Genomic DNA, 23899 nt, shown 5'->3' with positions numbered 1-23899 from the left:
AGGTATTTCTGTGGGGATTTTTATGCTTGTTCAGCCATATGAGCATAAGTAAAACCGGGTACTGATGGCAAGGGAAGTGACCAGGGGTGCGTTTCAATTGTACACTCCGTGATAATTAGTTTTGATGGTTAACAACAGGACCTCTTCTAAAATGTAATGAAAAGCCTTCCTAAAAGAGTAAAGCAGCAGAGAGAGACTAATTGGGTTCTAATGGCCATGGTTTTGGTATTGGATATTTGAATGGGCAGGTGTACACATTTTAAATATCAACTAGTTTCACATGCAATTAGGCTCATAAACACTTTGCCTGCATAGCTGATGAAGGACTATTATCTGAAATGTTCTGTTTTTCTGGAAACTTGTACTAACGATGTACTATTATTATTAAAGTACATTGCACAGAAACAAAAACACACACAAACACAGATCATTTTGAGTAAAATTGAATCCAGATATTCGAAATGAGGATGCTGCCGTTTGATTGGCAGCTCTGAAAGAACAAGAGCAAAAGAGAGGTACAGAAAGAGAGAGAGAGAGAGAGAGAGAGAGAGAGAGAGAGAGAGAGAGAGAGAGAGAGAGAGACCAGTGCACCTGTAGATGAGTGGAAAAGTGTGGGCATGTTTCAGCTCCCAGTTGGTGAACTCTCAGAACTGAACCCTCAAAGCTCCATCTGTTTCCAGTTAAAAGTACACACACACACACACATACACACACACACACACACACACACAGATCTCTGGCTCACACAGCCACATTAACACTGTCAGTCTAAAGGCCATATCTCCCTTTTTAGGTGCTGTTTTTTTTTTTTTTTTTTTTTTTTTTTTTTTTATGTTTAAGCAGAATAAATGGCTATAACTCTAATGTTTCTCACACAAGAGAGAAAAACTTACAGCAAATTTTTATACAATTTTATGTACAATTTATTAATGACTGACAATATGATGTATACTATGAAAAGTATACTGGGACATTTTTTACTTCTTGATTAGTTGCAGTGTTGCCAGGGGCATAGTAATTTCCAGGTACAAACAAACAAACAAACAAACAAACAAAGAACAGATTTCAAGTTTGCCTCCACCCACTTTGATTTTAAATCCGAATGCAGATATAGATGCACTATATAGAAAAAAACACCTGATTGGGACACCTGGTTTTTTATGTGGCTCTTTCTCAAACTGTTCCACTAAGTTGAAGGCACACAATTGTATAGGGTGTCTATGGATGTGGCAGCAAGAAATTTTCCATTCACTTAGAGTAGTCAACCCAAACCTGTACCAGCATGACAATGCTCCTTCTCTATGAAGATATGATTTTTATGGGTTGGAGTGGAAGATCTTCTGCTATAGAGCTCTGACCTCAACCCTGTTGAACAGCTTTGAGATGTATTGGAATGCTGACTGCATCCCAGGAATTAGGTACACACAGACACAGACACACACACACACACACACACACACACACACACACACACACACACACACACACACACACACACAAACACACACAGTCGCTGAGAACTGAGGCGGATATAACAAACCAAGCTGTCTGCTCCTCTTTTCCATGTTGCTGCTAACACACCAAACACTTTACACATAGGACTGTATTATTATCATCATTGATTATTATTTCTACAATTAATTATTAGTTAGCAGCTAATAATACAACTTGTGCAATGTTCCCTGTATTTTCTCAATCATGTTTGCACAGTTTTGCACTCTACTGCTTGCACTAAGATCCAAGTTCTACTGCACATATATTTCCTTGTACATATCATCACATATTTAATATTGCTATATTATAGTGCTATTATTTTTTGTCTTTTTTTTTTTTGTTACGGTTTTGCTGGTCTCTGTAAACTACCAAACACATTTTGTTGTATCACTATAATGACAATAAAGTATCTAAGTCTTAGTTCATCTCACACTACATCAGTACCTGACTTTACTAAATTCCTTATGTCTGAATGAGCACAAATCTCTACAAGCACTCTTCAAAATCTAGTGGAACACCTTCCCAAAAGAGTGGAGATTGTTATTATTATAGCAAATTGGACTAATTGGTGTAATCGGATGTTCAAAAAATACATATGAATCTTATGGCCTCTTATGTGTGTGTGTGTGTGTGTGTGTGTGTGTGTGTGTGTGTGTATGTCATAATAATAGTGAAAAAGTAAAGGTGAAAAGTATATCTGACAGACACACTGGCCTTGTTATTTTGAGAGACTTAGCAGTGGACTGTAAACGCTTTGTCCTGCTCAGCCCTGCTTCTGTTACACACGCACAGATGCACACACACACACACACACACACACACACACACACACACACACACACACTCTCAGTGTGAAATAGCAACAGTACCCTTATTACAGCCCACACTGACACTGCCTGTGACCGTGTGTGTGTGTGTGTGTGTGTTTGTGTGATTGTATGCACGTACCATAAATGGATGCACCACCTCAGCAGACATAGAAAAATAATCACAGCAAGAAGAACAGAATGCCATAGAGAAAGAAATCAGGCATGAAATCAGATGTGTATTCATAGCTCTGGATGCACTTCTCTTTATTCTAAGCTTTCTCTTGATAGGCAGGATTTCCTCCAGAGGGCATGCCGGACACAGGCTGATATACGAGGTGTGTGACTGGAGCGTATGTTGGCCACTCTTCCCGGCAGCTCGCTGTCCTCTCTCTCTCCCATCAGCACATTATTTATGAGGCTTTAGTTCACAAGAGGCCATAACGCTTCATTTCCCAGCACTCTTTCCCCTCTGTGGAAAGGGCTGCTTCCATATAAAACTGCAGTTTATTGCTCCCTGGAAGCAACCAAGCTTGTGTGTATGTGTGTATGTGTGTGTGTGTGTGTGTGTGTGTGTGTGTGTGTCTGTATTATTTTATATTTTATTTTATTTTGTCTGTGCATTAAATATGAACTGAGAAATGTACCTGAGTATTATCCTATTGGGATGCTGAAGATATAAGCATATAATAATACAAACCTGGATTACTGAAGTTGCTTAGCTTGCTACATGAGGCAAAAACGTGACAACTAGAACACCAAACACTCAAAGAAAAGATGACAGAGAGAAAAAGACAGCGAGGGATAAAGAGAGCAAGAGTGGGAAGAGAGAGAAAGGGAGGGGGGTACCAGAAAATTTTAGAGCAACAAAAGTGATCAGGTGTTGCAATCAATGGATGTCTGATATCATGGCATCAGGATCATGCATGGTTTATATACCCATAATGAGACAAAATGTGATTCCAGCTAAAAATAAGTGAGTAAGATAACACTTATTCAAAGTTAGAGAATAGGCAGACTCCCGATCAGATATAACTTTATGACTACCGATGAGGCATACCATTATGGCCACCTACTTTGTACTGGGTTGGTCCCTCTTTTGCTGCCAAAACAGTTCTGACCCATTAAGCTTAAACAGCATTAACTTCTTTAGCAATTTGAGCTACAGTAGCTCGGACCACACAGGCCAGTCTTTACTCCCTGCGTTCATCCATTTGCCTTGATCGCCCATGACCCTGTCGCCGCTTCACCACTGTTTCGTCCTTGGACCACTTTTGATATATAGTGACCACTGCAGATCAGGAACATCCCACAAGAGCTGCAGTTTTGGAGATGTTTTGATGCGTAGATGATCTAGCGTCAAATTTAGGCTCTTGTGAAACTCGATCAAATTCTTATGCTTGCCCCTTTTTCCTGCTTCTAATACATCAAATTTGAGGAAAAAATGTTCACTTGCATTCCACCCACTGACAGGTTCCATGATGAAGGGATAATTTGTGTTATTTACTTCACCGGTCATAATGTTAAGCATATTAATTGCTGCTAATGTGGTGATCCAATTCTTTGAGAAAGTAGCTTCAGTAGAATAGCCAGACTGGGTTCAGCTAAAAACAAGCTTTTAACTATTAACTCATTTAATCTAAACAAGAACAAGTGAAAAGATCAGTTGGTTTGAATTCTTCAGTGGAAGTCGGTGCAGTTGTTAGTCAGGTATCTGATTTTAAATTGTCTTTCATTTTAATTAGCCTGAGAGCTAGATATCTGAGGTTCAGTTAGCACACACTGTTAATCTGAGGAGTTTGCTGCTGCTAGATAAAGAGTGTAGCACACAGCTAATAATGTGTAATGAGGAACCATTTAGGAATAAGATGATGCTTCCGGCCATCACCTGCATGCCTTATTCGACAAAAAAACAGTCCATGTACAATGTTGCATGTGCTGATAAAAAAACACTGAAAAATCCCACATTTCCTACATTTGTTATTTTCTTTTTTAATCTTGTTGTTTTTCGACTAAATATCTCATAATCTGTCTTAATATCCAATAAAGTTTATTAAGGCTCCCTGTCATCATCACTGGAGCATTAATTAAAAAAATCATGAAAGACGTTTAAATGATGATGATGATGATGATGATGATGTTGGTAAAGGAATCACCACACAGAAATAAGTGCATGTGAAAGACAAGTTTAAATATGAATACCTGTGTCAATATTGAACTTTTTATCTTACGTCTACTACAATATTTATTTTATTTATTTAATTTTAGGGTTACTAATCATCTTGAAAGCAATGGTTTGCATAAAAAAGGATGTGAAGAGAAAAGAGGGTCTGAAATGTCAAAGAGAAGAGGAAAAAAGTAAAGAAAGGGGGGTATGGGACCGAGAGATAAGACAGCCGTGGACATGATCAGAGGGGATAAGCTGGGCTTCTGTGGCGGTATCTCACTCAGTCAGACTTGAGGCACAGCTTACCACACACACACACACACACACACACACACACACACACACACACACACACACAGACGCACAGACTCACACACATACACCCATACTGCAGTATATGTAGCTGGGGCCTCACTCTAAAACCTTTATTTTTGTATTTTTTTTTTATGAACAAACTATTGACCATCTTCTAAACTAAAACTAAAGTAAGCTTTCAGAGGTTTCCCAGTACCCCTGCTTCACTGTGCCATTGTGCTACTCTTTTATCTGAATGATCGAAAGAGAAAAATAAGAGAGAGCGAACCCTGAATTATGGCCAGTTTTCTGAACAATGAAGCGACTTGGCAAGAACTCTTCTCAGGACAAAGATGATAATTGTTCACTGCAGAGTGCACAGCTGCTAGTGGAAGTTATACTGCATCATTCTCTTGAAGAATCTTTTCCCCCTTACCCTTTTTCTCTCTCTGTCGTACTCTTTTTTCCATCATGCAGGAACCTTAGTCAGAGGTATAATTTATTTACTCTCTATGTCTCACAGGTAATTATAGAAAGACTGTAACCTTTGTGCAGGCATTTTTGCATAGGGATACGGAAATTAAAGAAATACTTCAGCGTTTTTTTCCAGTTTTTCTGAATTGCATTAGACAAAAATTCTGACTTTTACTAAAGAAAAAAACAAAACAGACATTTAGTCAAAACTAATTAATATAGGCAGTTGAGAGCTTGAAAGCAAATATTGAATTCCATCAATAAAAGTTAAAATATGTGAACAAATCTTTTTGAAACTGCAATGGTTACATTATAAAGTTCTTAGTATGAGGCAGGCATAAAATTACTTTTTAATAAGGATAACTGGAACAATCTTTTTGTTTAGTGATAACACTGAATAATATATAAAGTTTAGAATATTTCTTATTGTGAGAATATTATACATTACATGCAAATTAATTCTCAATAAAACTGGATTTTATTGGCAAATTAAAATTCTTACTAGTTAAAACGTGATGAGAACAATATGATTTAAAGCTTGAAATTAGTAAGGAATGTCTAGAAGTTAGAAATTAAATAGTCAGTTTATTCTGGACATATAAAAAAAAACTAGACTGTTTCTGCAGTAACAGTCCTGTTATTTCTTTCTTTTAAAAATTCTCAAAAGTAACAACTTCTGTAATAATATTGTGCTACAAGGTATGTCTATTAAATAACAAGACTGATATAATAACTTATGTTTATTTATATGCATGCCAGTTTTAATGCTTGTCCCATTCAATATACACCCCATTCACACTTAAACACCGCTGCAATCTTGTTTTCCACTGGTCAAAGGCATAGAGCAGATTTTTCGTCAGCTTTTTTATAACTTGTGCCGTTTTCTTCTTTACTGCATCAGTTGACTAAACATGTGTTCCTCTTAGTAACGATTTCACTTTAAAGAAAAGAAAAAAGTCACATGGTGCTAAATTCATCGCATATTAAGGGTTGTTAGCTGGCACATTGTCTTCATGAAGAATGAAACCAATTTTTTCACAGTTCTGCCCTTTTTTCTGATTCTTTCTCTCAGCTTTGTCAAAACGTCCTTATAATAATGCTGGTTCACTGTTCTGTCTTCTGGACAGAACAGTCTTTTTGTACTATCTGTTTAATGTTTTTCAAATTTTCTTCGGTTCTTAAAGTGGAAGGTCATCCATGGCGTTCATCATCATTCACATTTTCATTTCCTTTGCTGAATCTTTTGTGTCACTCAAACACATGGGCATGAGACTCACAGTCTTTCCCCTAAACCTCAGTAAGCATTTGAAAAGATTCTGTTGGTATTTTGTTAAATTGTACAAAAAAATTTTAATTGACACATTGCTCGACTTTTAAACTAAGCATTTTCCGGCGCATAGCAGACAACTAAACTATTTTAAATGACGACTGACAATCAAGTGAACGGCTGAGAGTGTTGATATCCATCATGCAGGTTAAGACATGTTCAAAGTCACCATTCAAGGGTTTACAACCAGTTCTTTCTACTTTGTCTAAGAGTTAGGAACACAGTCTCATTATTTTATAGATATACCTCGCATATTGACTACAAATAACAATAAATTCTCTCTGTGGAAAAAAGTACTCTGATCTTCAAAAATTGACCTATACAAATAGCAAAAAGCTTCAGTAATAATAAAAAAATAGTAATAATACATTTTTTGAATCGGAAATAATAAACATACATATATATTAATACCAACTACACTTTACAATCGTTATCTGCATTTCTTTTCTCAGTGTAGGGAATTGTTACAGCTCTTGTTTTTGCTAATCACCCTTATGCTCTATATACAGTGGATATAGATCAAGCTGAAAATTGCCAGAGTACAAACACTACAGTTTTTTTTCGCTGTAATCACCAACAAATTGTGTTGAGTGCATTGACTATAAATCAGACTAAAGTCCTGTAGCAAGAGATGAAGCAGGAGTTAGAGACATAGAGAAAGAGAGAGAAAGCGAGGGAGAGAGAGGGAGTAAGAGAATGAATGAGAGAAAGGTGGCGAGAGGATATTTGGAAGGTTAAGGTATCTCACATTAATGCCTCCTGATAAATGAGTCATATTTTACATTTTCTACTTTGCTTTAAGCGCACGGCTCAGTGAGCACAGAACGAACTTACAGGTGCAGTCACATTTCCCAGGGACATGGCACTTTATTTCTGAGACAGCAAATCTTTCTTTTGCTTTTAACGGTACATAAATTACCCCAGAAAAGAACCTACTGTGCCAAATTTTCAGGAAAAAAGTGATTCTGTACGTGGAGCATACTGTCCAGTCTACTACTGCAATGTCATTCACACTTCTCCACATTATTTGGAAGATTGTAGCTTTGGTTCTTGCTGCAGTGCTAATGAGTGTGTTTGCGTTTGTGTCTGCAGTGCTGTTTGATGACTGTGAGGGGAGTAAGGACGTGGCATTTGAAGTGTCCAACCCTGACTTCATGATAGACCAGGACATGAATCTGGCCCCGAGACGAGATGTAGCCGACAGTGGGACGGTGATATTTATTCACTGGCACAGTGGCCACGCTGATGACACAGCACAGGTGGACATAATTGGGGCACCATCCCAATCTACCCATACACTCAGGGTAAGTGAGTGCATTTGTGTATGTCTGTCTGTCTTTTGTGTCACTTTACATAATATGTTGGCAAGAAATCAATGCTGGGCATGTATAAAGTTAGTATTAACGTGTAATGCTATGTGAAGTGGTATTTTGTTTTTATTATTCTCTGACTTTACTTTTTAAATGTATTTGTTTTTAGTGTACTGTCTGCCATACAACTGTTATACCACTCTCAGCAAAATTCTTACTTCATAGGGCTGTATAAACTCCATAAAAGCCCTATATGACATAACTGACACACGTGACCTATGCTCAGTTCAATTCAATATTTCACTAAACAGGTTAATAGAATTTTAGATATACATGTATTTTAATACCCAAAAAGAGACCCAGAGTGTGACAACCGCAGTTGACCCATAGGAACAACCCAGATATGGATGCTGTTTTTTCTGCCATGTTTGGATTATAAATTATTACAGTGCACAGGTGTAGAAGATTGAAGGTGTGTTGAAGGTTATGTGTAAATAGCGTCAATAAAAGCGCTAGGATTGATCACAGCAATTTAAAACTATAGTATTAAGGAAAGATTATCCACTGAAGCAAGGGTAAGTATCGAGCATATGCTTTTTTTTTTTTTTTTTGAAGTCTTTAAGGTATCCACGTGGTGACTGTTTACAGGGGCAAAAACTGAGTCACAGAAATCTCCAAGCAGAAGTAAAGCATCAGGATGAATCAGACAGGTCCGGAGGGTGAGATGAGCCACAGCAGTAGATGTGTTTCATGATAAGGCATCACATCAGATCAGGCAGGAAAAGAACATGTATAGCTTGACAAAGAGAGAGAGAGAGAGAGAGAGAGAGAGAGAGAGAGAGAGAGAGAGAGAGAGAGAGAGAGAGAGAGAGAGAGAGAGAGAGAGAGAGAGAGAGCACAGATTATTATTCTACAGAGTATACACTGTGAGAGAGTAATACAATAAAAGGAACTAGTAGATAGCACAGGTATAATACTACATACATACATTTTGATGATATAACAGACTATCAGTCTTTCATTTCAATACACATGTGTACCAAATGCAATCCTTTTCATGTACAGAACAGAAACTATTAAGTGGCGAACTGCAAGTTTGTTTAGTCTCCGCCTCGCTTTTTTGAGCGCATTTTTTAATTACTATTATTAAACTTGAAAACATATACAACAATGCCAGGGGTATAAAATTGAGCATGAAAACGCTAAAGAATCCATAGCACTAGAGTTAGGATTTTATGTCCAGCTTCAAGAATTTCACATAAAATGAGAAAATCTTGACAATTCCACATATTAAGGAAGTGAACGAATGAAGTAAAATAGTATGCTGAAAACAGTTGAGTTTATCATATAATTTAGAAAATGTAATATTAAATGTAACACACACACACACACACACACACACACACACACACACACACACACACACACATACGCATCTATATTGGGTCTAACAAATCCAAACAAAAATTTTAATCATTTAATTGTATTTACTCCGTTTAATTTGTAGCAATTTAATTAATTACCTGATTTAATCATTTATAATAAAAGTGTATTGCATCAATTAGATTTGTCCTATTTAGTTTTTTATAAAATGTTATAAAATAATATTACTATAAAATATTACACTAAAATTGAACCGAACCGTTATTTGAAAATTGAGATACAAACCGAATAGTGAATTTTGTGTAATTTTACACCCCCTATCAGGTACTGATGTAGGGTGAGGCAGTCTGAGGTTCAGTCAGCGTTCTAATTCATCACAAAGGTGTTCAGTTGGGTTGAGATCAGAGCTCTATCCAACGCGTCCCATTACAGAGAGAGGCATTTTGCATATGGAAGGTGAATACAATTTTACTAAAGCAAGCTCCAAACTTCTATACTACAACCACAACTGTGCCACCTACATCATCTGGAGCAGTTCAGAATTAATATATGTTTAATAACATGATAAAAACATAAAAAAGTAAATTAAATACAACCTATTTACCAGAGATGCATACTCATAATTTGCACCGCTCCTCAAAATCACATATTCACGTATTCATTCATGGTACGGCTCGTATTCACTGATCTGGAAGTGGAGAACAAACCCTTTCCCAAGCTGAGACAAGCTAGCTAGCTTTAGAGTTGGCAGACCTCTCCTCACAATGTCTAGCTTTTCTAGAAAATAGATTTTTAATTATGTCCGGGACCAAATTAATTTCTTTTCCTCTGTAGGCATAAAAAGTCTAACTCTAATGCAGTGGTTCTTAACCTTGTTGGAGGTACTGACCCCCACCAGTTTCATATGCGCATCCACCGAACCCTTCCAATGATGGCCAAGCGGGGCGTGTCATCACGAATCATGAGTCGGGTGTGTGTCTTGACCTCCGCCGAACCCCTGAGACTGACTCACCGAACCCTTGAGGTCCGATCGAACTCAGGTTAAGAACCACTGCTCTAATGTATTAATGTGTGAAGCATGCTATAGACATGTTTTTTCAGTCAAACTTGGCTGTAACAGTTTCCCTCTGACCAACAAGTCAGAGGACATAAAAATGCTGATGCCAGCTAGCTTGAAATCTGATTGGTTAAACAGAGCTATTTCTTAAGGAGATGATGGTAAAAAGGCCAGCAATACAGACTTTGAAGGCCCTGGGCAGATAAGATTGAAATGGCAGCACATAGAGGCTGAAATCTGATTGGACAAAAAATTCTAACATCCACATGCACGTACTGGAAGCAGTGCAGCCAAGAGAACTACGAAATGAATAGAATAAACTGTTGGGAATAAATTAATTCAATTTCATGAAACAAATATTAGAATTTAGGTTGTAAATGTAGGTCAGTGCTTCTGATAGTGTTTAGGCCAGCAGAGAAGGCTTTGCTGGCCCTGACGGCCCACCACTGAGAACGGGAAAGGTCACTTTTGTCCATATAGTGTAGGTTGGGTCGAGCTGATTTTTGCTTTTACATCGAAATCAGTGTAAATAAGAGAATTGTGTAGATGTGATATACTGTAACTACATACATTCTAAGTCACATTTTAGAAAAGCTGAACCATATGCCAACAAAAATCCTATCTATTAGTGCTCAAGCTGCATCAAAAGACAAAGTAACACACTAAGAGGAAAATACTCTCTTCTGTCTATGAGCTCACAGATGACTGTGATTGTCTATTGACAGAAGAGAGAGTATTACATATTACAGAATGGCTGTAAAGTTGCTGCGAATGGAACTCAAGATCTCCTGATGAGAGAGCAAACACATTTATTTAGCATCATTTCGGATTCCATCATAATGATCCGAGTTATAGGATCATTTGTACAATTGGAATTTGCAACATTTTTATATACAGTAGATAAATGTAGTCAGTAATCACAATCTTTATCATCTAATCAACTCTACAGGTTTATATTATAATTCTTGGCTCCACATTCGCTCCCCAGTTCTGGGTTTGTTCTTCCTATGTGCGAAGTTTGCATTTTCTTGCCATGTTCATGTGAGTTTCCTCTAGCTTCTCTGTTTTCCTTCATGTACTTCGAACACATGTATAAAATTTAACCCTGACACAGGAATTCAGAACATGATATATTGAGTATAGTTTAAATCTAGGACACATTTTCTATTATTTCTCATTATTAAAATATTATATAACAAATATAACACCATGTAGCACATTTTTCGATAAATATTTATTAAAGTTTAAATATATTCAGTTGCAGACCATTTTGCTTTTTTTCCAGACAAAACTAGCATCCAGGGTCAAGCCTGAAATGAATAAAATATTTGTAGAAAAGTTGAAATATGAAGAAATATATAACGTGTGCTTACATCCAGGATATTTTTGCAGTGAGAATAAAGTGAAAGGAGGAATGAATGAATCCGTGAAGATAAATCATATCAGATCATTTTCCATCTTTGATGTGGTATATCAATCAAGGGAATTCCTGTGAAAAAAAAAATGCTTAAGGGAAAAATGGAAAAGATAAAATGAACAATAACCTAGTTGCAGAAGTGTGCACATCCATTTGTAATAGGGAATGCGACTGAGCTCAGAATTAACCAATTACATTCAAAATCATGTTCCAAAGCAATTACCATACAGCTGTCATAACTAAAATCATTGTGGTTAACCCCCCAAGAGAAGTCTGCAATTTCTGTAAGAATATTTTGGACATTTCCTTTGTTTTTATTTGACTGCTGAAGTAATGGTCCTTAACGTGCTTGCAAAGCATGTATAGGATCTAAGTTTAGGAAAAAAACGGTATTGATTAGGAAAAGGGTACAACTGAATTCAAAAGACATTCGCTATACCGTGTAGACTATTATTAATGCATGACAAGACATTACCAAGAACAGGACTGTGTATGCAATTTTCGAAAGGGGTGAAAAGACATGAAAAAACATTAAACATTCAACATCCAACATTAAAGGAGCTGCTGGAATATCAGACAAGTACTGGTCCCAGAATGTGATAGCTCTTGTATTCTTCACAGGTGTGGAATATGTGGTTATTGGGTATGGTGGCTAGATGGACGCTCTAAAGCTCTAGTCATGAAAGAGGGAATCATGGATAGCACCAGAGGCCAATTTATTTTGGCACAAAACCTGCAAGGCCTCGGTTAGACAGCTGAAGATGAAGAAAAATTTTACCTTCCAGTACGATAACGAGCCAAAGCACAAAATCCAAGTCAACAAAAAAAATTGATTCTGGAAAAAAAGACAAGGACTAACATTTTGAAATGACCCAGTGAGAGCCAAGATGGTACGGAAAACCTGTGGAATGTCTTGCTCAGGAGCTCTCTTTATAATCTAGTGAAATTGTTTAGTGCTTTATTATAAGCAAAAGTATGCTTTAATTAGGTATTAGATAAGGGGTGTGCATGAGATGCAATAAGGGTTTACTAGTAGCTACTACAAGTATTTTTGCTTCCTGTTTTTCCTTGAAGCATTGCTTGTTTTCACTTTAATTTTGTTGTTTGCTATAAGAAATTAAAGGCACTACAAATCTTACATGATTTATATTTTAATATTATGGTTTAATATTTTATATCACAAAAACCTAAAGGATCTAGAGTCTATTTAGTATTGCAGTACAAAATGGTACATTGTTTAGTTTCATAGTAGAATTTAAATATTGTTTTTTATATTTGTTATTTTTTGTTCCCTGACTTCCTGTCTATTACTGTTTATTACCTAAATTCAATGATGTGCATGACAGCTTACACTCACTAATCGGTATCAGGAACTCTGGGAACTGTACTCAGACTAGCTACCGGTGCTCTCAAAACCGCTTTATTTCTTCATGGCATGGATTCCACAAGATTTTGGAAACACTTCTCTGCGATTCTGTTCCACGTTGATTGCATCACGCTTTCAGGCTGTGATTCTTCCATTCTAAAACATCCCAAAGGTGTTTCCAGTAGATTTAGATTCAGTGGTCCAGGGTTTGATGCACGTTGTGCATTCTGAGATTTTTTTCTGCTCTCCACAATTGTAAGAGTGGCTGTTTGTGTTATTGTAGTTTTTCTGTCAGCTCTATTCAGTCTGGCCAATCTCCAAAGACCTCTCACATCAACAAGGTGTCTTCAAGACTGCCCAGAAGATCAGCAGTTATGTTTAGAAAGACTAGCCTGCCTGGTGAATTGTGCCACATTTCTAATGCTTGATGTTTACATTACCTAACCTTTCTGACCCACATCAGTATAAATTTATCCATTGCACTGCGGCTACATGTTTCACGTGTAGTACAGGTGTACAGGTATGACATACCAGTAGAATCGTAGAGATGTTTAGGAGAGATGGCAGTGGAGTTTTTTACAAGATTGTTTAACAAGATTCTGGAAGGTCCGATGCCTGAGGAATGGAGAAGGAGTGTGCTGGTAACAATTTTTAAGAATAAGGGAAATCTGCAGTTACTGCAGGGGAATAAAGTTGATCAACAAACCATGAAGTTATGGGAAAGAGTAGTGGAAGCCAGGCTGAGGGAAAGAGTTGACCATCTGTGAGCAACAGTATGTTTTCATGCCGAGGAAGAGCACGACAGATGCATTATTTGCTTTGAGAATGTTAATGGAGAAGTATAGAGAAGGTCAGAAGGAGTTGCACAGTGTGTTTGTGGATTTAGAGAAAGCGTACGACAGGTTGCCAAAAGAGGAGTTGTGGTATTGCATGAGGAAGTCAGGTGTGTCAGAGAAGTATGTGCTGGTGGTGCAGGACATGTATCGGCTCTGAGTCCTTTTCTGTTTGCAGTGGTAATGGACAGGCTGACGAATGAGGTCAGACAGGAGTCTCCTTGGACTATGATGTTTGCGGATGATATTGTGATTTGGGGTGTGAGTAGGGAGCAGGTGGAGAAGAGCCTGGAGAGGTGGAGGTACATGCTGGAGAGAAGGGGAATGAAATTCAGTAGGAGTAAGACAGAGTACATGTGCGTGAATGAGAGGGAGGGCAGAACGTGGAGGAGTTTAAGAAATTGGGGTCAACAGTGCAAAAGAATGGAGAGTGTGTTGGAGAAGTGAAGAAAAGAGTGCAGGCAGGGTGGAGTGGGTGGAGAAGAGTGGCAAGAGTAAAAGAAAGGTAAAAGTGCAAGAGTGAAAGGAAAGGTTTATAGGACTGTGGTGAGACCTGCGATGGTGTATGGTTTAGAGACAGTGGCATTGACTCAAAGACAGGAGGTGGAGCTAAAGGTAGCAGAGCTGAAGATGTTGAGGTTTTCATTGGGGATGGACAGGATTAGAAACAAGTTTATTAGAGTGACAGCGCATGTAGGATGTTTTGGAGACAAGGTAAGGAAGAAATGATTGAGATGGTTAGGACATATGCAGAGGAGGGACATTGGGTATATCGGTAGAAGAATACTGAGGATGGAGCCGCCAGGATGGAGGATAAGAAGAAGGCCAAGGATGAGGTTTATGGATGGGGTGAGGGAAGACGTGCAGGTAGTTGGTTTGAAAGAGGCAGATGTAGGGGACAGGGGGATATGGAGACGGATGATCCATTGTGGCGACTCCTAATGGGAACAGCCGACTAACATGATATTTGAATAGTTAATCAATAATATTAAATAAAAACAAAATAAGTATTTTTATATGATCATGAATTGCTCATGCAAGCTTCATACACCTCTGTGAACACCCTTACATTAAGTGTTACCGCTCATTTATTTACATTTCTATGCAGTCTTTCTCTTTCTGGAGAACACCCCCATGCTGGATAGCACGTTACAGGCCTTGGGCGAAGCCTTTCCCAGTGTTGTGCACTCACACTGCTCTTGTCTGCCATGATGAAAAGATTTCCCAGGCCTGTCATTCCTTGACTCATACCAACTATCACCCGTGTCTTTTCGGTGCTGTTTCTGTATCTTTAGGTCTAATAAGAGGGTGCTAGAGCTTCTGGTGTGTCACCATTCCTGCTGTTGTTTACTCTATTCTCAGCCTATCATTCTCCTGGTCTCCAGGGGTGCTCTGTACTGTAGAGTAAAAATGAATTAAACCTCTTTCATTATAACAGTATAATGTTAAAGCAGATTTGGAAAGACACTAGTGCTAGTGCAATCCCACTCGCGTGTTTGAAAGGATTGCCGTCTCTCTCGTCCCACTTTGAATTGCTCTTACAGGGAGCTCAGTGCAGTTTTCGCATATTGAAGTTTGCACACAATGGCACAATTCAGAATGGTGCAGTGAAGAGCGAGCAGCTTGGAGCATGGGGCTTTTTGCACCTTGCTGTGATTTCCATGTATCCACTTGTGGTGACAATAGCATCGACTGAGGGATTGGCAGAAGCCAGGAGAGCTTTATTGGAATAGTCACGCTTGAAGAGGCAGAATCAAGGTGTGTGTGGTGGGGGTGGGGGTGATGCTCATTATGGATCATTTGGCCTGTAATCTCCGTCAGGCTAAATAGGAGAAAAAAGTAAATAAACGTGGAAAAGCACCGAGCCTGAAGCCACTGCCCTGCACTTCAGCTGGGGACCTCACAGTTGTTTTTGTTGAGAGAATAAATGCAGCATTTGCTTTATTTGTCAGTTTTATTGCATGTTGATTATTGATAAGTGTGAGAGGAAATGGGAAAAATGTTTTTATTGGCCCCAGAGGCCAGCGTGGTCATGGGAGCTGCTGAAGAGGCAGCGTGCTGATAAATGGAGGCTATTATGTGAAGTCTTATATTTCACAGCATAATTCACAGCCTTGTGCACACGATCGATATACGAATTAATGAAAGAGCAGATTTCAATAGGAAATGGATGCAGGGGATATGGCTTACTGTTGCTTTTCATTTTGCTTGGTTTTTTTTTTTTTTTTTTGGTCACCTTGCCTTTCGAGGTAAGAAAATAGAAAGCAGAAAGCAAGTGTATCGCAAAACTTGAATCTAGGAACAAAATACTCTTTGTGCATTTGCTGCGGAGATCTGACGTGCATTTTCATTTTTGCTTTCCTCGTTAGATGCGATGAGATTATGATGATTAAGATTTTTCATTTCTTCAATTTGAGGATTGTCCACTATTTTGAATGTTTGCCATTTGTGCTCTTTTTTTAAATACATATAATGCTATGTGAAGCCTTTATCTTTAATTCATTGTTGTGGCTTAAGGATTGAGTGTAAAACTGTACAAATGAAGAAATCCAGAAAGTGAAGCAGTGATGGAGAAGTGCTACTCTGTTAAAAGTACACAGTATATATAAATACATAAATAAAAAAAAAACCCGGTTATGTCTAGGGGACGCTAAAATGCATCGAGATAAACGAAAACCAATATGGCGGCAATATATTAACATGCTTGAAATTTCATTATGTACATGATGTGCGTCATTAAATGAGAATGTGCATGCACGTGTTTTTGGAGGTTTTTTACACAACAGCGTTGCCGCGATTTGTTTGATTGGTCATGCGGAGCGAGATAATAATAATTAATAATAATAGTAATGCTGATAAGGAGGCGGAAGCCGAAGTAAACGCAAAGTTTATTGAGAATACTTAGGAGATAATCCACTAATATTTGTAGCGAAGCACTAATATCCAGTGGTCGGTCCACGAAGTGCTGTGAAAGCAGAGACAGTTTGTGTAGAGAATCCATGGATCCATGCTATGGAAAGCGCAGCGCTGGGCAGCAACGGATAAACGTGGTGCAGACAGCGTGAACATGGAAAACAGCAGGATCGGGGTAATCCGGGCTGCCGTTGCGGAGTCCGAGAGGAAGGGTACAGTGGAGGAAATTAGAAGAGCAAATTGTTACTTAATGTGCAATGCTATGCTCAAAAAGCACATACCATACTTATGACCCATATGTCAATATAGTGTATGTTTACGTATATATATATATATATATATATATATATATATACAGGGAGTGCAGAATTATTAGGCAAATGAGTATTTTGACCACATCATCCTCGTTATGCATGTTGTCTTACTCCAAGCTGTATAGGCTGGAAAGCCTACTACCAATTAAGCATATTAGGTGATGTGCATCTCTGTAATGAGAAGGGGTGTGGTCTAATGACATCAACACCCTATATCAGGTGTGCATAATTATTAGGCAACTTCCTTTCCTTTGGCAAAATGGGTCAAAAGAAGGACTTGACAGGCTCAGAAAAGTCAAAAATAGTGAGATATATTGCAGAGGGATGCAGCAGTCTTAAAATAGCCAAGCTTCTGAAGCGTGATCATCGAACAATCAAGCGTTTCATTCAAAATAGTCGACAGGGTCGCAAGAAGCGTGTGGAAAAACCAAGGCGCAAAATAACTGCCCGTGAACTGAGAAAAGTCAAGCGTGCAGCTGCCAAGATGCCACTTGCCACCAGTTTGGCCATATTTCAGAGCTGCAACATCACTGAGTGCCCAAAAGCACAAGGTGTGCAATACTCAGAGACATGGCCAAGGTAAGAAAGGCAGAAAGTCGACCACCACTGAACAAGACACACAAGCTGAAACGTCAAGACTGGGCCAAGAAATATCTCAAGACTGATTTTTCTAAGGTTTTATGGACTGATGAAATGAGAGTGAGTCTTGATGGGCCAGATGGATGGGCCCGTGGCTGGATTGGTAAAGGGCAGAGAGCTCCAGTCCGACTCAGACGCCAGCAAGGTGGAGGTGGAGTACTGGTTTGGGCTGGTATCATCAAAGATGAGCTTGTGGGGCCTTTTCGGGTTGAGGATGGAGTCAAGCTGAACTCCCAGTCCTACTGCCAGTTTCTGGAAGACACCTTCTTCAAGCAGTGGTACAGGAAGAAGTCTGCATCCTTCAAGAAAAACATGATTTTCATGCAGGACAATGCTCCATCACACACGTCCAAGTACTCCACAGCGTGGCTGGCAAGAAAGGGTATAAAAGAAGAAAATCTAATGATATGGCCTCCTTGTTCACCTGATCTGAACCCCATTGAGAACCTGTGGTCCATCATCAAATGTGCGATTTACAAGGAGGAAAACAGTACACCTCTCTGAACAGTGTCTGGGAGGCTGTGGTTGCTGCTGCACGCAATGTTGATGGTGAACAGATCAAAACACTGACAGAATCCATGGATGGCAGGCTTTTGAGTGTCCTTGCAAAGAAAGGTGGCTATATTGGTCACTGATTTGTTTTTGTTTGGTTTTGAATGTCAGACATGTATATTTGTGAATGTTGAGATGTTATATTGGTTTCACTGGTAAAAATAAATAATTGAAATGGGTATGAATTTGTTTTTTGTTAAGTTGCCTAATAATTATGCACAGTAATAGTCACCTGCACACACAGATATCCCCCTAAAATAGCTAAAACTAAAAACTACTTCCAAAAATATTCAGCTTTGATATTAATGAGTTTTTTGTGTTCATTGAGAACATGGTTGTTGTTCAAATTAAATCCTCAAATAAAATTAATCCTCAAAAATACAACTTGCCTAATAATTCTGCACTCCCTGTATATATATATATATATATATATATATGTAACATACAACTACAGGTACTGATGTAGGTGAGGAGGTCTGGGGTGCAGTCAGTGTTCACATTCATCCCAAAGGTGTTCAGTAGGTTTGAGGTCAGAGCTCTATAGCAGGCCACTCAGGATCTTCCTCTCCAAACCATGTAAAGCAAGATTTTATTATATCGCATCCAAAGACATCCAATAAAATTGTGTGCCTCCAGCTTAGTGCTAACCACATATGGCAGGAAAGGTTAGGTGTCCCAATACTTTTAGCAATATAGTGTATATAGAAAGGGAGTAAAGAACGTGTAGCACAAAACCAGTCAGGAGGGAAAATGTCTGGTCATGGTCTTTCTCTAGAACTTTAGTTATTGCATAATTCCTTTTTTATGACAGAGAGCTGGTCTAAAAGCAGTCTTCTACCTACTGTGTCTGCTGAATATGGTGCTTCTTGGACCTAAAAATTTAAAATTTAGCATCTCTTTGCTGTCCTCCCTTCATTAGTAGAGTTTTATTACTGTATGTCAGTGTCTGTCATTGGGTTCTTAAGCTAGCTTCACTGTCACTCGCTATGTCGATAATATGCTCCGTGGCAGCTGTTATAAAATGCTCAAATGTTCTTGCTGTCTCTCTCTCTGCATAAGTGTATACGTCTATTGGGGGTGGGATGCTGTACTCAGGTATCTTATAGTCTGCAATGCAAAACCAGTTCATTTTGATGTTCTAGCACCACTACGCTCTGCAGAGAAATGACATGTCAGAAATAACTAATGACACATCTCAAAATAGGACCAAGCAGAGAAGTGGCAGAATCAACAAGGACAGGATACTCATTTCTGTGTTCTGAATTGTGATGACAAAGAAAATCCTAAAGAGCATCCTGTCCTCTGTAGTTCTTCTCTTCTCTATCAATGTGCTCTGATAGCTCATCTTATGAGTGACAGGATGTGGTGGACATTTTTTTTTTACTCTCTGCATCCTTTAATCATAGCTAAGCACCATTTAATACTTCCTTTCTAAGCTTGAGCTATTTTTAATATGACATTTCCTCTAAGGAGTGTCATCCTTATCAAATTGTTGGTTGTCTCTGAATAGATCATTTTGGAGTTTTGTGGAACAGGAATTAATAGTCGTAATAAAAAATACATAAAAAAAAGCAGAATAATAAAAGAAGCAAGAGTGGGCAGACCTGCTATCAATTTTTTGTTTTTTTTGTTTTGGTCATTACAATTTTTGGTTTTGGTCATTATGAGAATGCTTTTTTTTTTTTTTTTTTCTTTTTTCAAGAATGTTCCCAAAATATACATTTGTAGGGTTAGATTTTGGTTATAAACATAAAGCTCTAAAGATAACCATTAAAAAAATGTTCTGTATAGTTTCTCTTTAGGTTGTTGAAAAAACATCCGTGCAACACTCTGGAAGGTTAGTTTTTGATTACAAAAAACTTGTCTCTGTTTTGAACAGAGACTGTAAAATTCATCCAGTGACATCAGATGATTACACAGAGTAACACACTCCTAACATTTGATCTTCATTAGGGTTTGTTTTTTGCAGCCAATGTTACTTACATGACCATAACACATTATAAGAAGTGACAGAATAAAAAGCAGATAAATGAAGCATACATTGTACTTTGAACATAAAAGATACATAAGGAAAAACACATAAGGAAGAAACTACAAATGTAAATGTTTTTATTTATTCTTTTTTTTTAATACTGTTTTACTGTTTAAAGTGTTTGGTATTCAGAGGAAACATAGTATGAATCCAGCAGGACATTACAGATTTAGAGCAAAAAAGAAAAAACACTAATGCAGACCTCATGATAAAAGATATAAACTTTCAGAGTTGAGGTATTGATTGATTTTACATCCTCAGCCTTCCTATCTCATACTACAGCCTGCTGTCATGAAGTGGGAGGTCTTAAAGCATATGACCTCCAAGCTCTATTTGCAGCTAGACAATTCACACACACACACACACACACACACATGTCCTCTTTTAAAGGAATTTGGCTGATTTTTTTACAGAAAAGATGAATTGTAACACACTTGAGCATAGTGCTTAGCAGTGTTTAAGGTTAAGTGCTAGTGTTATAATTAGTAGCACCATACAGAAGAAGATGAATGCGACTTTTAAGTGCTGCAGCTACATATCAGAAAGAAGCACACATGTGCTGTATGTACAAGTTTTTCATTTGGGAATTAGCAACAAACGGAGTGTATTACAGGTTTAACTTCTTAAAAAAGATGTAGCCATTTGTGGAACCATGATGAAATTAAACAGGGTGCGCATTGCGGCCAGAGAGACGCTGCTAATCTCCACACCTCCTCTGTATCTGTTATTAATGAGACCTCCGAGTCGGTCCAAGAGCAGGCGAAGAGCTGAAGCCCAACTGATTGTGCCACTGTAATTTATGAACAGGAAACATTAAAGATTCATGACTATCTTTTCTCTGGGATGTCAGCTCGTGTCAGGAGGCGCTATACATCAGCTGGAGAAGGAGAGCAGAGCGGAGCGGAAATGAATGTCTGAAGCTTGTAGTCCTGAGACGGGAGCAGGAGCGCATGCCGATCTGTCCTTGAAGATGTGGGAGGGAAGGAGATGTGAGAAGGTTCATTACTCAGTAACAGTGGCGAGGTTGTCTATGCCTCCAATAAGGAGGGAGAGAGAGAGAGAGAGAGAGAGAGAGAGAGAGATGTGTTTTAAAGTTTCATTGCTCCAGGATTTGCTCATTTCTCTAACAAAAATGTTTCATCTCAACTAGAGTAGCCATCACTCTCTCCTCTGCACCTTTTATCCAGCTGATGAAAATAACATAAACTCCCATTATGGGAAGAGATATTGCTTAATTTTCCAAGGACGCAAGGATGGAATAGCAGCTAAGGTGAATTGCATTTCAGGACTGATGCTGTGCCATTCAAGCATGCCATTTAGCCCAGGCCAACTAAGGGACAGAGAATGCCTCTCAGCCAATCATGCAACATTACACGGCTATGATTAAGCGTGTGATTTGTATAGATGTAATAACCAAAGGCGAGTAAAACAAGGAGGAAGCATTCTGCAATGTACCACTAAGCAGCCCCCGGGCCTTTTTATGTGACATTTGAAATGTGTACACTGCTCTTGAGGGGTAGCCTATTAGGAGAGCAGGGGCTAGTTTGTTCAGGCCGGATGCATTGTGTCTTGTTTCCATGTCGTATTGGGCATTGGACCTGCCCTCTGTGCGTCTTCTGCTGAGCAGCACTGGGGCGACAACGTGTTGGGGTGACAGCATGGGGCGCTGTAAACAAATCGCTTCACTTCTCCACCTCCACCAACTCTACTCTCTCTGTCATCCTGACAGCCTCTGGGCTCTGGCAGCCTGGCATACTGCTGCAGCCAGGCGCAGTCTCACAGCAAGGACAAAAGCCACCCAGCTACCAATGCGAATGAAAGCTCAGCTCCAGAGATGCTGTTGTTTTCCCTCTCAAATAATGTTTTTTTTTTTTTCAGTGACAATAAATGGGCTGTCATGGTTTTTCTTTTTTTTTCTTTTTGCTTCCTCAGCATGTATGTCGGGTTTGCTGTGCTTTTGTGAACAGCAGGAATATGGGTACGCAAGATACTGAAAGAGCAGAAGATAGACCCAAAGCCAGAAGATATTTATAAAGATCTGCTGTTTTTTTGTTTTTAGACAGCAAAGATGAAACAATAAAATGGAACAGAAATGAACAGTAAAGCCAGAGATGTATTTTTTTTCCCCTGACATTTTGCTTTAGTCCCGCACTCTGTTTGTAACAACAAATTACTGTTTGTACCAGCAACTTACTCAACTGACTTTCTATCCTGTTTTCTCCTGACTGCACTGACACTTTTGTGCTGTTTGGTATAATAAGTGCCAGTGCATGCTGGGAGCTGTGTGAGGTTTGTTCTGACTAGCTGCATAAAAGTGAGCTCAGGAAACACCTGCCAACAAGCAGATGTGCCTGCATGAATAGACACAATTATCCGCCATATCATTACTTTGATTTTTGGGTAATTGTATGTTTACTGATATCATGCATTCTGCTTCTGCTTTATGCTTTCTGTCTCTTGTTGTGTAATTAATAATACTACTACTATGGACCCTGACACTAAAACTAATTGTTTTTTCCTCAAGTAAGAGCTTTGTTTTATCATCTTTACCCTTGTTAATGACCCAGTGAGTCCTTATTCCCTAGAGATTGAGGTCATCCTATAACAAAGCACTTCCATTACAATATAAATATTTCACCAGAAGATAAATATGACAGATAAATATCAGAATGATGTTGTATCAAGCTTTGTTGATTGTGCTGTTGACCACATAATGAAGTTTTTTCTCAATTGCTAACACACTATAACTTAGCTTAAATCTAAGTTAGCCCCGTTTTTTGTAATAGAGATGTGAATTGATTTCACTGGTGTTCTCTATGTAGTGGAGTAGTCTTTGTGTTTGCTAGGTGTTGTGTGTTATCTGAAGCTGAATTTTGATTCTGATGCAAGAGAAATTGTTTTCATACCTTTAAGAAAATGGTTACTTGTAACTTGTGTTAGCAACAAGAAAACTCTAATAACTTTCTTTCGGCTTCTCCTGTTAGGGGTCGCCACAGCGGATCCTCCACACGTTCGATTTGCACTGAGAGTAGCTGGGGTTACAACAAGAAAACTCTAATAAAAAATTATATTTTACAGAAGTAAGAGTACTATTGAATAAAAGGCTCTGCCCTGTTATACAATAGCTACCAAACAGGGAGGGTGAATATTAACACATACATCCTCTGAAAAATATGAAGCCAGCCAACTACCTCTTTTCAAACTGCTCCATCACAGAGCTGTTTTATTCATCACTGCATTGAAATGTACATGATTTACCAGGTCCTTCCGGTGCAGCATATTTAATCCTGGCCACACATACGCAGAAAGTTCTAGAGGTAAAAAAAAAAAGTAATTGCAGGTAAACTGATTATGAGGTGCTCCAATTTCACTTATTTTCAGTCATGTCAGCAAAACTGACTGGGTAATTGCTGACTTCGGTGCTTACAAGCAGGTTTCAGACAAATGAAATGTAAATTATAATCATAGAAAAGACACATCGAAACATTGCCTGGAAAGATGCCTTGCCATAAGATTTGTCA

The 23899-nt window shown here is 38.5% G+C and overlaps 1 protein-coding gene across 1 annotated transcript in view; it reads left to right on the top strand.

Moving 5' to 3' along the window:
• Nucleotides 1–23899, top strand: part of cdh13 (cadherin 13, H-cadherin (heart)) — a 376372-nt gene that overhangs the window by 120817 nt on the left and 231656 nt on the right. The window contains exon 3 of the mRNA XM_046865279.1: nt 7655–7866. Within this exon, the coding sequence (XP_046721235.1) occupies nt 7655–7866 (212 nt within the window). The remainder of the gene's footprint in view (nt 1–7654; nt 7867–23899) is intronic.

This window comes from Silurus meridionalis, chromosome 13 (assembly GCF_014805685.1).
Source record: "Silurus meridionalis isolate SWU-2019-XX chromosome 13, ASM1480568v1, whole genome shotgun sequence".
NCBI classification, from domain to species: domain Eukaryota; kingdom Metazoa; phylum Chordata; class Actinopteri; order Siluriformes; family Siluridae; genus Silurus; species Silurus meridionalis.
The sequence above is the reverse complement of the archived record's forward strand: the minus strand, read 5'-3'. Positions and strand labels throughout refer to the sequence as shown.